Here is a 13832-nt window from a genome sequence, read left to right as displayed (position 1 = left end):
ACTTTAATGAGAATACAATACAGACTAGCCATATTTGAATTCTCTTCCTAAAAAACACAAGTTATATGGATTAGCATGCATTCTTTTGCAGATTCACGTAAGAAGATAAACTCTCAATGGGGAAAAAACCCTAAGAAGTGAGATAAGACCAAAGTGAATAAAGAACTACTTTCGGGCTTCTATCCTTTGCCTGAATCACTCTTGAGAATTAATAATATGGTGTCCAGTTGTTATATACTTAGCATCATAATCTTATCTGATATTTTTTCATCACATCTTAGCCACAATATCCAATCCTCATTTGACTTTGCTAAATGTTTGCTGAGATGGGGATTGAATGTTAACAGGTTTGACCATATTTGCCAATTGATCATCTAACAAAAAGTTAATGGATTATTCGATTTGGAATGTCAAAAGAACTGAACGAACTTTGCAGTTTCGAGAACCCAGAATTTCATCATTCATTTTCCATGGTTAAATATGGAAGTTGTTACTACTTGGTATGGTAAATGAACAAAAGACTGCTGACTCAACTAAACTCATCCCTCCATGTATCCTTATCCCAAGATGCTTTGTTCAATCTTGCTGGTCGTTCCTCGCAGTGACTGAGCCATGTATGCCCCGGGGGTGGCCACTGCCCCCCAAAATTTTTTTTACCATTAAAAGAAATAGGAATAATTACCAATTTAGACCTTTAAATTTTGATTTTTCCATTTTATTTTCTATTGTTAATTATAGTTTGACCCCTGTACTAAAATATGGTTCCGTCCCTGGTTCCTCGCATGGGAATTTTATGGATGCATTCCACCTTCTGGTAAGGAATATAGAGGCAAAAAACATGGAGTGTAATCATTTGAGTTATATAAAATATAACAGAATTCTACAAATGCACGCACACATCATCTCAGTATTTGATCTTTGACCTTATCTAAATTCTCGACTATACCCTTGACTCTATTATCAAATCATAAAGTTGGTTCATACGATACAGTGGCATCAGGCAGCCAATCATGACCTTGAATAAACGTAGCCACTGTGAACTTCCCCGCGTCAGCTTTCGAGAGAGTGGACTTATAACCTGCCCATTTCACCCTTCTATCCACGGTTGATCCAGGTCCAGTGTTCTGGTATTCTGCATAAAAGATTGTGGTAGGTGGGTCAATATTAGTAACCCATTCTCTCCATCCCACAGGGTTCAAGAACGGCCCAATGCTAGACTGCATAATCACAGTAGTGGAGTACTCTTTCCAGGGCCTTCCAAGGTAGGTATTGGCAGTGAGGTTGCCGAATGCTGCTATTCTGCACTTTTGAATTGAGATGCCAGTGTTTTGGTTAGGGTCTTTTTTGCCTTGAGCTGTGATGGTGTTGAACTGGTTCGGCAATGGTTGCCTTGGCAGGATGTTGCAGCTTTGGAAGATGACTGCTGCATTGCCGAAGATGAAGTCGATTGTGCCCAAAATATCACATTCTTTGTAAAACTGACGATTGGAATGAGCATAGAGCGTGTCCTGGTAGGCATCGAATGTGCAGTGATAGAATACCGAGCGATCTGATTGGGACCGCATAGCCACCGCTTGGTGCTTTGCCGCACCTGCTGTGTTTTCGAACGCTATGTCCTTTGCAATGAACCCCCTTCCTGCCACAGCTGATAATTCACACAAAGTACTATCAGGTTCTGTATCCATTTAATTAATAATCAAACATAATGAGACGAGAGGGGAGTATTGAAGAACATTTTCCTTAGATACAACAAGACCTTGTCACCTTATATAACTCAAGTGGCAGTACCATATATCAGTTGCAGGCCTTTTAAATTATTTGGATGACAGAGATCACATGTGCAGACACTTGTAGATCACAAACAAGTCAAGCACATGGTTGGGCAACCAAAACAAATTTCCAAGAGTGCAGAGGCAACTAACATTAAAGTGAGAAAGTGCAGAATTTTAGGAATGTGTAACACAACTTCTTCACATGATAGCCTGTAATCACAATGTGGTTCTTTTAATCTTATCCATAAAACATCACACATTTCTCTGATTTATGCTTCGTGCATCTTGATTTGTTGTGTTTTCAGAAATCCAAGGGACAAATACAACATAAACAAATTGAGGGTTTACTACAGATCATCAAATCTAATTGAAATTATAGATTTAAAACTAATAAAAACAAATTTAGTAAATACTGGATAGTATCATGTCAATGAAGATTGAGAAATTACTTACCGAAAGTTGCTGTAGCAAAGGTGGGAGTTCCATCAACAAAGTTCTTGCTACCGGAAATGATGGTCTTAGTCTTGCCATCACCGTAAATCATGACATTCCACTTGTGTTTATCCAGAATCACGTTCTCAACATACTTGCCTTGCTTCACATATATCACGAATCTCGATTCGTTCTTCTTTCCTATCAATTTCACCGCTTCATTTATCGTCTTGAAATGGCCGGAACCATCTTTAGCCACGATAACATTTGGTGTAGGCTTGGACTCCTGCAACAGTTTCCTTTCAGTGGGACTAATCCAAGCTGGGAACTCTGAAGGGGCAACTTTTTGAAACCCAAGCAACCTCCGGTGAATCGGAATATTGAAATCAGTCAACAAACCCAGGATTTTCGCAACGATGGCCAAACTGTTGCTGGTATATTCACTCGAGTTCTGCATGGCGGCTCTAAGTTCTTTGACAAGTGTGGCGTTGAAATGCTCTGTAGTGTTCAATTCCTCAAGGGTGTCCAAGCATGTTTCTTGATCAGTTATCGTTGTGCTTAGCCAAGTTTTCAAGTCATTGATCTTGGAATCCGACAATATCGACACTCCTTCCCCAACTTCCAGAGAAGTTGCCGAATCATTGAGCCAATCCACCGCGTCATCAAACAGGGTTCCGCACACATCTAAAGCATGTTTCAGCTGGGTATCATCGGTTTCAGCTTGCAGCTTCTTGGGATATTGAGACAACTTAGAGAGCTCGTCGATAACTAATTTCAAAGACAGCTTGAAGAGGATCTCTGGGTCAGTTGCGTTAGAGGAAGCAATGGAAGAAATGCTGGAGTAGCAGGAAAGTGGGTACTCGGTCACGCCGCAAACTGCCTTTAACGAAGCTGCCGGAGTCAAATCGGTTGGGGGTACATTGTTGGAAGACGAGCTGTTCCTCTTGTGTATCAGAGTCCCTGCAACAGCGCCGATGATAACAGCTAACAGCACGATAATGGAGACAACGAGGATGACGAGATGCCTTCGTGTCTTTTGCTTGACAGCTCGCTCTTCGCCCTCGTCTACTTTACCATACCCCTTGAAAGACTTGATTGAATCCATAGCTCGCCTTTTTCTAAATTTCTCCTAAGATCTTTGCTTGTAGGAAGTCCTTTTTATACAAAGAAAGAGAGATATTTTACACAGAAAACGGAGGTGAAAGGATTTCTCTTCAACGACTCTTCTTTAAGATGGTATTACTATAATTTATAATCATAATCGATCTTGAAACCAGACAGAATTATGATATAGAATTTTATATAATAAGTTAGGGTAAATTGCGAATTTTCATATTTAACTTTTATTAAATTTCTATTTTGATCACTCAATCTTTTTAAATAAATTAATTTGATCACTCTGTTTTCATATTATTTTTAAATGTATATTTAACAGTAGTGTTATGACAAACACTTGTCTTTTTAAAATTATGAAAAAAATTAAAAAAATTCTTTTAAATTTATAAAAATAAATATAAAATCTTCATTCGCAAAATTTTAACGTAATTTTTTTTGAATTCTCTTTAATTTTCTAATGTTAGATCATCTTTTAAATCCCAACAATGAAGAGATTAAGAAGAAAGAGATGAACAATATATCATGATTCTATATTGATCGAACGAAGGATAGAGATTGTAGATCAAAATCAATTTTGTCTAGGTTTTTGAGTTGATGCTTCGAAAGTTTTTAAAAACTTATAATATATAAATTAAGAGAGTGATAGGGGAATGAAGAAATAAATTTATCAATATCTAAAGAAATTGAAGAAGACATTAAAATATGATGATTTTAACACTAAAAAGAAAAATTAAATGGATGATATGCGACTTTCACATCAACAAAAATATGTCATATAAGCCTATTAGTTTTATTTAATGTTTGAGATACTAAATTTAAAATATTTTGAAAATTCGGCATTAAATTGAAATTTTTTAAATTAAATGACTAAAGTAAAAAATACGATCAAAATCGATTGATAAAAATTATAATTTATTCAATATTATCATAATTATCTTACGTTAACCTACATTTATATGTTTCTACCCTAGTCACACCCTGTGTTTAAATTTTCATGAGATGAAAAAAATGAATAAACAGTTTAAATGTATCATTTAAGTGAGCATTAACAAGCTTGAACTGTTGGAAACTAGAAAGATGCAACTAATCATTTTCAAAGAATATGAATGTAACTTGTTAAACTGGATGCACAAGTTACATAAGTGGCAGCTGTGATTTTTAAGACTGATAAGACCCCCTACCATGCGCGTGGAAGGACACCTACGCGTTGCATTCGCCAATGATTGCGCCAACATTTAATTTTGGTTTGATGTATGAACATGAGCATGACTCTTGTAAGCGAATGTTAAGGAATTAAAATGCGTGATTATCGGCAGCATTTTTACTTTCCATTTGTCAATGGATTCTTTGAGTGATTTCAGATTTTTGGGGCATCAATTCCTTTGACAAATGGTCGGTTTTATGAAAATTGGCCTATTGGGATTTAACAGGTAAGGGTCTTGAACTTTTGATTTCCTAGAATTTTATAAGAAAAACCCCATTAAAAACCAGGTGCCAGCATTGGGCCACGACTACAGTCAACATTGAAAGCAGGCATGGATCATTTACACCTCAGCTACTCGAGATCTCTCTCTAACCAACGTCTGGTTGGTAAAGAGCCCATTCACTAACTTTATGGAATCTTGTCATGAACTGAAGTCGTGTCATCAGATAAAAATTTGAAGAAAACCTTTTCATACGCTAATTTTGACTTTTACATTAGTAATAATTTGACATATACATGGCCGCAATGTAATCTCAAACCAGACAAGTAGTAGTTGTTACATGACAGTACAAGCTTCAAACTTATTACAACCCAAGAGAGAAAGGAAAGCCTGTAGAGCTTAACCAACCTCCACCACCAAGGAACCTGCCAGGAGTAAAATCCTGAGCCTCGGTTGCACTAGTGATCACCCTGTACCCTTCCCAATTCGCCCTCCCGGAAGTCAAAGCACCGGCACCGGTGTTCTCGTACTCCGCGTAAAACAATGTTTTCAGGGCAAAACTCCCGCTCCACTCGTGCCATCCGACAGGGTGGATCACATTACTGATAGTCGATTGCATTATGACAGTCCTTGAATATTCCTTCCAAGGTCTGCCAAGATATGTCGGGAAGTTTGAAATTACAGGTTGCAAATCAGAAGTGGCACCTATCCTACATTTCTGGATCACAATGCCAGTGTTTTGGTTAGGGTCGGTCCTGCCTTGGGCTGTCACCATGTTTTTCTGCCCTGAGTTCGGCTTTCGAGCATGGATGTCACAGTCTTGGAACACGGCTGCAGCGTTGCCGAAGATGAAATCAACGGTTCCAGCCACGATGCAGTTGATGTAAAACTGCCGATTGGAGTGAGCGTAGAGTGTGTCCTGGTATGCCAGCATGTCACATTGGTAGAATGCTGAGAGATCCGAACCGACACGGAGAGCGACGGCTTGATGCTTTGAAGGACCCGCTGTGTTTTCGAAGGTTATGTCTCGGGCAAGGAACCCTGCACCAACCGCAGCTGCAACCACATGTGAACATTTATAAATTAGGATGATCAGCATGAAATTCAAAAACTGTAAAGATTAAATCGGCAATGTTTTATTTGGCATATAGTACCTAATAAGCACCCATGTGATTCTGTATTATTTGGAGTACTACTATAAATTAGCTCAAAGGTACTTGTTTCTGCAATTTAATGATGCCAGCTGCCTAATAAGACATATTGCTAACGAACAATTCAATTGCTTTTATTTATTTTAATTTTATGGTTTCAGATCAAACGGTGTATCGAGGGGGATAAAGCCAGATACCATCACAGCTAACGAAACAAAGTCTAATAAAATATTGCAATCTTTACGAAAAGCCAAATGCTTTATGGCGAACCCATACCAACTCTTATGCCTAAGCAAAGGACGAGAATCGGGGACCAATAATCAAAAGCGAAAAGGTACTAGTGCTACAATGCCATTCCATGGAGCTGCCTCAACTGCTCACAATATCATTGAACTGTTAACGTCGCCTAAAAATGGAAATCGATTAAACGAGACCCATCGTTCAGCATGTGTTGGGCCCTTCCATCATCAGCCATTGGAGCCTTATCGGTATGGCTTCGAAGTGTTTAATCATAAAAGACAAAAGAAAAAACAAATTTTGTACCGTACGTTGGCTTGGAGTGCCGGGTGTGATGCGAATGCATGAACTGGCCACATGGTTTCAGATGAATATCATCCACTAAAGGAAAAATGGGGAAAATTGTTATACGATTGAATGAGAGGTAGATGAAGCAAGAGATGGAAATAAAGAAGACGAGTGGGAAAATTATCTACTAAAATCTACGCTTAGAGATGTAAACCTCTCTCCAGAAAAATAAGATAAAAGGATTTATTTGAAAAATCTCATTGGTAGGGTTGATATTCCGTTCCATTGTAAAATAATAATGGGAAAATGACGTTTACAAGTTGTAATCAGACAACTGGTAATTCAGTGGATTATTTGCCCATTTTGTATAATATTCTTTTATTCTTTATATATATTGTATATAAAGTATGATATCATGTTTGAAGAATTCACCTTTAGTGAATCAGACCATGTGCACCGCTCCCTAAATCTAATGAGGTGAAGTAGGAAAGTTCAAACAATTATGGTTAATTTGACAATATGAATCACTCTGAAGGGATAAGCTGAGGCGTATGGTACTTTACTAAGTTGTTCATTTTTTAGGAAACAAATTCTCCTGAACCAAACTAAATGATCATGAAAGAAAATAAGGTGAATTGATGTAAAATATAAAGGAAGTGAAAATGGACTTACCAACTGTAGCAGAGTGGAAAGTGGTGCTTCCATCCACCACATTCCTACTCCCAGTGATGATAGTTCTGGTCCTCCCGTCTCCGATAAACATTATGTTAGTCTTCTTCTTTGGGATGTCTACGTTTTCTTTGTAGACACCTGCTTTGATTCTAATGATATACCTTTTGCTGCTTTTTTCCGGTGCTTTGGCCACCGCTTCCGACACCGTTTTGAAGTCTCCGCTTCCATCTACCGCCACAACCACGTCAGGGGTTACCGAAGACGACTGAAGCAGACGCCTGTCGCCGGTGGATAACCACTCTGGCCAGGCAATGCCATTCTCGTCCTCCTTCAGCTTCCTGTTCGATGTCTTGCGCGTCATCTCGTTCGCAATGTCAGTGTCCGTCAAGTTCTTGATCATGGCAAGCGCATTACTGCACATCTTTTCGACGTACCTCTCTCCATCAATCAGCGCTTGACGAATTTTCTTGTCGGCCTCTTCGTAAGAAAAGCCGTCCAAGCAAGTCTCCTGGTTGGTCATGGCAGCACTGATGAGGGTCTTGAGGTCATCGGCATGCTGAACCAAAGATTTCTTTTTTGGATACTCATGAAGATCCTCGACAGCTTCGTGAAGCTCGTCGAGGGTCTCATCGATGGTCTCCAGACAATCATGGAGGGCGGTCTTTTCACGCACCGTCAACCCCTTTCGAGTCAACAGCTTCTTGATGTTGAAGTAATTGTGCTCGACGGCGGTGGTGGTGATGTTGAGAGACAATACGATGACATCCTTTTGGCTCCTCACCTTCTTGGCTGTTCCAGCAGGAACTTTAGCAACTTCTGAGAAGCATAACTCAGGGTAGAATGTGACACTACAAGCCGATTTCACAATGGGGTGATGGGAGGTATCGTGTTCGTCATTTAGTGAACTCACCCCAATACCGATTATGGCAGTAACAATGACTAAAGATGCAAAAACTGCCAAGAAAATTTTCTTGTTTGAGGAAATGTGTTTGGCTGAACCAGAAAAATTGGCGAGAATCTCTTTAATTCGGCTCATTGCTTCTTCTTTGTTACAAAGAAGAGCAAAGTTGGAAGGGTGTTAGTGAAGAGAAGTGACAGCTTGGCTGGACAATTTAAAGAGCTTCGAGTGCAGCAGGCTCAGCAGAGGAGATTGGCATGTCAATTATTATCCTGAAATTCTAATTATAGCCCACAAGACTTTTCGTTAGTCTATGCTTCCCTATTTTTCCATTTACTTTTTCACCTCTAAGAAAACAAAAACACACATGATGCAACTTGATTATTTTTTTTCACGTTGTCTGCAACTTCCAATATTTTGAAAATATCTAGGATGGATATCAGGGGATGTCTTTGAAACATAACGTTCATATACATTTACAATATATATATATAACACGCATTGTTTTCTAATTTATCGAAATTAAAATTTAAAATTTATTTAATTAATCCATGAATTGTCTAATAATAAGATTGTTAAATTTATATCGATTGTTGGTTAGAAATATGTGGATTAAACTATTATTTCAAAACAAATAAATGCTATGAAATAGGACCTTTTGGAGGAACTTGGTATGAATGACACGACAAGACACATATGTTGCAACTTGAACTTGCGAGTTTCAGGACTTGTTTAACGTGATTCTTTTTCTTGCCTGACATTCACATATTTTTATTTTCTTGGATTCTCTTACGAAACACATTATCCCCCCCCCCCAATTTTTACGGTTCATCCCAAGATGGAAAAATATTTATGATTTTTCCTTTCAAAATAGAAACTAATTTCTCTCCTGGCTCAATATTCAAACTTAACACCTTTTTAAGACATTTTCCGGGAAAGGAAACGTTTGTTACCATAATAGGGGAATACCTATTCAAAAGTGTCGGTGCTAATATTATTTCTATAAGATTCTAATGATCCTTTTTTATAAACTAATATATCAGTCTCTTTTTTACACATTTTCCTCTTCCACTCTCTTCTCATTTTCACATTAAACAACTCGTTATTCATATCGTATTTGATATATTAGTGATAAAAGTTTTATGGCATGGTTAGCAAGTTTGAAACATGCATGATAAGGTGTTTATACATAATTATTATATGTCTTTTAAATAATCAAGTGTTGGATGGACTTGTTACACAATAAATCATGTGCCTATTTGTAATTAACACAAGTGTCATAATCATTTTTTTGAAAAACAATTAAATATTATTTAAAAAAATAATTATGACTTTATTATTTGAAAATTTGCAGATTTTGAATTAGTTTGAATTAAATCGAATGAGAGTCACCATCGACCTTTGGATTAGGTAGGTCGAATACCTAAAAACATCTTTTAAAACAATTTTAAAGAAAAATTGTTTTTTAAGACAAAAATTAGTATGTGTTTACCAAAAACTCAATTTTACGGGTCCAGGAGTCGATTACACGTGGGGAATGATTAATACCCCCACAACGCCCAAAATTGGTACTCAATCGCTTACACGTTGTCGTAGTAGTTGAAATCATAAATCGAACATAAAGTTAAAATATGATTTGTTTATTGAACATTGATTAATTTGTTTCGAATTATTTATTAGGGAAAATCTTTTAATTTGAAAATAAATATCAAGATTCGCTCATCCTCTGATGGGAAGGCTATCTCTTTTTATTTCTTTCTTAAAAGAAATATTCCCTCCTCATTGATTTAAAAAGCGCAAATCGAGTATAAATCGAATATCGACAATTTGCAAACAACCAAATAAATTGCTACATAAAAACGCATTGAATCATAAAAAAATTAATTAGTAAAATAAACTAAATTTATTTCAAGTCCCATTTCGTTCGAACGTCGTATCAGATTGTACCACTTCTATCAAATGATACTTTTCACGCCCGTTCTACAAATACAGTTACTGAAAATATTCAAATAATATTTAGATAAAGAAATACAATGGAAATAAACGTGAATGGAAATATGTTAAATAAAATATTTACAATATAAAGGACTAGAATAAAAACAAGCGAACAATACAAATCAAAATAAAATCACCAAAAAAGTATTTAAAGGACCAAAATAGGATTAACAAAACTTGAAGGACATAAAAGTGATTATAAACAACCTAGAGCCACAAACAAATATATTAGATAATATAAACACCAGAAAAGAAAATAATCCATAAATAACATTAAGGACTAAAATAAACTCAAACAGAAACATGAAAGGAACAATTAAAATTATACCAAAATGCAACCATATGAAATAATGACCAAAATAAAAGATTCTTGAATGTCAGGGTCAGATTCGAACATCAAAGAAAATAAGATAAGACATAGAGTCATTGACTTAAAAATAAACATAGGAAATTAAATGCTCAAAGTAGAATATCAGTAGATTTAAATTAATGGTTTCATAATGAAATTACAAAACAGGGGACCTAAACTGTGATTTGCTCCTAGAAAAATAAAAGACATAGGTAAAATTACAAAATGCATGGACTAAATGCACTATTAGCCTAAATATGAAAACACGTTGAACCCTCTTTTATAAAACGACATCGTTTCGCATATGGTATTTAAGGCCACAACAAGACCAAAATTCAGCCAAAGTCTTCATTTGCTTTTTTCAAACCGAGAGAAGAGAGAGAGAAATTCAAAACTCTCTCAACTTTCACATCGGGGAAGAGAGAGGTCGTCGCCGCCGCCGACGCTCATGATGGCTCTCACGGTGGTCGAAAGAGTCAAAAGATCCTTGAATCTTCCTCTCATCTTCCTCAGCCCAAATATTAGCCCATTATAGTCTAAAACCGACCCTTTTACCTCAAATCTAGGGTTTACCTTCTGAAAACTCGAAGCTTCCGACGACCATTGGGTTTCTGGCACCGAACCTAGGTAAGAACCCCTTCTTATTATTTCTTTTTCCTTCTTTTATGTTCTATCTGAAAACCCTCTTTTTTCTCCTCTCACCTCATCTCTTTTTCTCTTTTAATTTTATATGTGATTTTTCTCTTTCTCTTTCATTTTTCTCTTTCTTCTTTCTCTTTTCCGAAACTCTCCCCCTTTGGTTCCTCATTTTTTCTCTCTGTTTACCCCTTTTTAATCGGGTAGCATGTTGATATCCAGAAAGTAAATCCCCATCAGGATTTTGGTCTGATTTGGTTTTCATTTTTTATTTAGGTTTTTGATATTATTCTGATGATTGAATGATTTGGTTGATTAAAGCAGGCGGTCGGTTGAGATAACTCTGGCAGGAGCGACAATGGCAGTTCTTGTGGCTGGGAAAACCTAGGGGGTTGGTGTGTGCATCACATGCGCTCCATCGAACGGTTCAAATCCTTCGTCGGCGGTGATAGAATGATAATTAGGGTTAAAACCCTAATATGGGTCATCTTGGATCGTTGGATCAAATCTAATCCAACGGCTGGAATCCAGGGCAGCGCTAGGCAGAAATGAAGAAACCCTAGCGGGTTTGGGTTATCTGGCCTGAGGCGGGTCAGATCTGACCGTTGGGCTCCAATCGGGTCGGCTGGATTCTCTGGTGGGTTATGCCCTGGGTGTTGGTTCTGTATCATTGGGCTTTGCTTGTAATCGGGTTGGCCTTGTATTTGCTTTGGGCCTGGGTTGATACTGTAATTTGGGCTCCATTTTTGGCCTACACAAAAATGTAATTAAATAATATTGATGAAACAACAACAACAACAACAACAACAACAACAACAACAATAATAATAATAATAATAAAAGACTCGGACAAAAATGGGTGTCTACAACTACCCCTCTTTGTCTATTCTTGTGTTAACAAGAATAGGGCAAAGATGAAAAGATAAGTTTTTGTTTGATTCTCTGTTTGTTATGAAACTTGATATGTTTGTTGTTGATGATGACACTGTTCATACGTGATGAAGAGTTCTGGTCATTTTTAGGTAAATTTAGAGATAATACGGTTCCTACGTGATGAGGAAATCTAGATATCTAGGGGTGACACAGCTCCTACGTGATGAGATCTGGTCGGTGGATGACACGGTTCCTACGTGATGAGGACGACTGACCATATTTATGGATTATGATAACACGGTTCCTACGTGATGTGGATGACTGGTTATCTAAGGTTGACGCGGCTCCTACGTGATGAGGAGATCTGGTCGATGGATGACACGGTTCCTACGTGATAAGGACGGCTGGCCATCTTTAGGGATAAATGATAATACAGTTCTTACGTGATGAGGACGACTGGTTATCTAAGGTTAATGCGACTCCTACGTGATGAGGAAATCTGGTCAGTGGATGACACGGTTTCTACGTGATGAGGACGACTGACCATCTTTAGGGATTTGTTTCAAGAGTAACTTTCTCAAGAGAGACAAAACTTTGTTTCAAGGGAAACAAACTTAAATATTTTTGTTTCAAGAGAAACTGTCTCAAGAGAGACAAAACTTTATTTCAAGGGAAACAGACTCAAAGATTTTTGTTTCAAGGAAAACATACTCAAAGATTTTTTTTTCAAGAGATACTGTCTCAAGATAGACAAAACTTTGTTTCAAGGGAAACAAACTCAAAGATTTTTATTTTAAGAGAAACTGTCTCAAGAGAGACAAAACTTTGTTTCAAGGAAAATAATCTCAATGTTCGTGTCTTAAGGAAGACCGTCTCAAGTGAGACAAAATTTGTTTTGAGAAAAACAACCTCAAGTGAGATCAACTTTGTTTCAAGTGAAACAAATTCGAAATTTGCATCTCAAAGGAAAAATGTCTCAAGCGAGACGAAATTTGTTTTGAGAAAAATTGTCCCAAGAGAGACAAAATTTAATTTTAGAGAAAATTATCTCAAGCGAGACAAAATTTATTTTTAAGAAAAATTGTCTCTAGCGAGACGACACTTTGTTTCGAGATAAACAATCTCAAAGGAAACAGACAGTATGCTTGTTGCTGCATGTTGAGGAAATGACTTCAGAAGATTTGATCGTTCACTTTAGGATGTTTGATCATCACCAAACTTTTATTTCTTGAAAAACCAATAAAAAATTAATGCATTTATGAATGACTATCCTGGATGTTTATGACGGATACCAAGATGAAGTTTATTTTATGTGCTTGATTTGATGAATTTTTGAATTTGTCCTCATGTGAGGGGAAAATATATTTAATAAAGACAAAATTTCAAGTGAAAATTTTAAACAATGTCCTCTTGAGAGGGAAAATCGAAGTCTTTTTTGCATGTGATGATGAATATATAATGTAAAGATGAAAACTCATGTAACATATATGTTGATGTATGTTTTCTTTGTTAATGGTGGGAATGATTGCATGGACAATCTTCATTTTATCCCTGATTCAACTGTCTTCATTTTCCACCAGGGTGTACTCTTGCAAACTTCGACCCGAGACAATTTGTTTTCCTTGCCCCATCAAATTTTTTCCCAAAAATTTGGCTTCCCTTACCCCAGCTTTGATCACAAACTTTAGAGAGATATTTGTTGAATTCTCAGACATTCTTCCAGAGAGATTATCTTGTTTGAAAATGTTTTTCTTCTTGAAAATTTTGAAAAATATCAAAAATAATTTTGAAAAAAGATTGCCTTATTCTAATTTTCATAATTGAAATAAAATATAAAACAGAGTTCATTGGATATCAAAAGAATCAACTACTCTTTTAATCTTTCATAGCTGCAAATCTTTGACAAATATCAAGATCGAAAGGTTGGTTTTGAGGTTAGCTACCTAAATTCTAAGGTTTGTTTAATTGATTCATTCTTTTTTTTCTTTT

The 13832-nt window shown here is 36.7% G+C and overlaps 2 protein-coding genes across 2 annotated transcripts in view; both read right to left on the bottom strand.

The window, feature by feature from the left end:
• Window positions 1-115: 115 nt before the first annotated feature.
• The window catches only part of LOC120148477 (pectinesterase 3-like), a 25868-nt gene continuing 12151 nt past the window's right edge, over window positions 116-13832 (bottom strand). Inside the window, exons 3-5 of the mRNA XM_039161587.1 lie at window positions 2226-3316; window positions 899-1645; window positions 116-130 (exon numbers count right to left, since the gene is read on the bottom strand). Coding sequence (XP_039017518.1) covers window positions 966-1645; window positions 2226-3309 — 1764 coding nt within the window. The 5' untranslated portion in view covers window positions 3310-3316 and the 3' untranslated portion in view covers window positions 116-130; window positions 899-965. The remainder of the gene's footprint in view (window positions 131-898; window positions 1646-2225; window positions 3317-13832) is intronic.
• Window positions 4967-8240, bottom strand: LOC120148478 (pectinesterase-like). The gene is made up of 2 exons (XM_039161588.1): window positions 7093-8240; window positions 4967-5800 (listed from the first exon to the last, which is right to left on the bottom strand). Exons 1-2 carry the CDS (start codon window positions 8126-8128, stop codon window positions 5109-5111), a joined length of 1728 nt encoding a protein of 575 aa, XP_039017519.1. The 5' UTR covers window positions 8129-8240; the 3' UTR covers window positions 4967-5108.

This window comes from Hibiscus syriacus, unplaced genomic scaffold, assembly GCF_006381635.1.
Source record: "Hibiscus syriacus cultivar Baekdansim isolate YM2019G1 unplaced genomic scaffold, ASM638163v2 tig00110962_pilon, whole genome shotgun sequence".
Classification (NCBI taxonomy): domain Eukaryota; kingdom Viridiplantae; phylum Streptophyta; class Magnoliopsida; order Malvales; family Malvaceae; genus Hibiscus; species Hibiscus syriacus.
The sequence above is the reverse complement of the archived record's forward strand: the minus strand, read 5'-3'. Positions and strand labels throughout refer to the sequence as shown.

Coding starts and splice junctions, on each gene's coding strand:
- LOC120148478 (XM_039161588.1), bottom strand. CDS start 8,128: ATGAGCCGAATTAAAGAGATTCTCGCCAATTTTTCTGGTTCAGCCAAA. Junction 5,801..7,092: donor TTTCCACTCTGCTACAGTTG/GTAAGTCCATTT, acceptor ATGTGGTTGCAG/CTGCGGTTGGTGCAGGGTTC.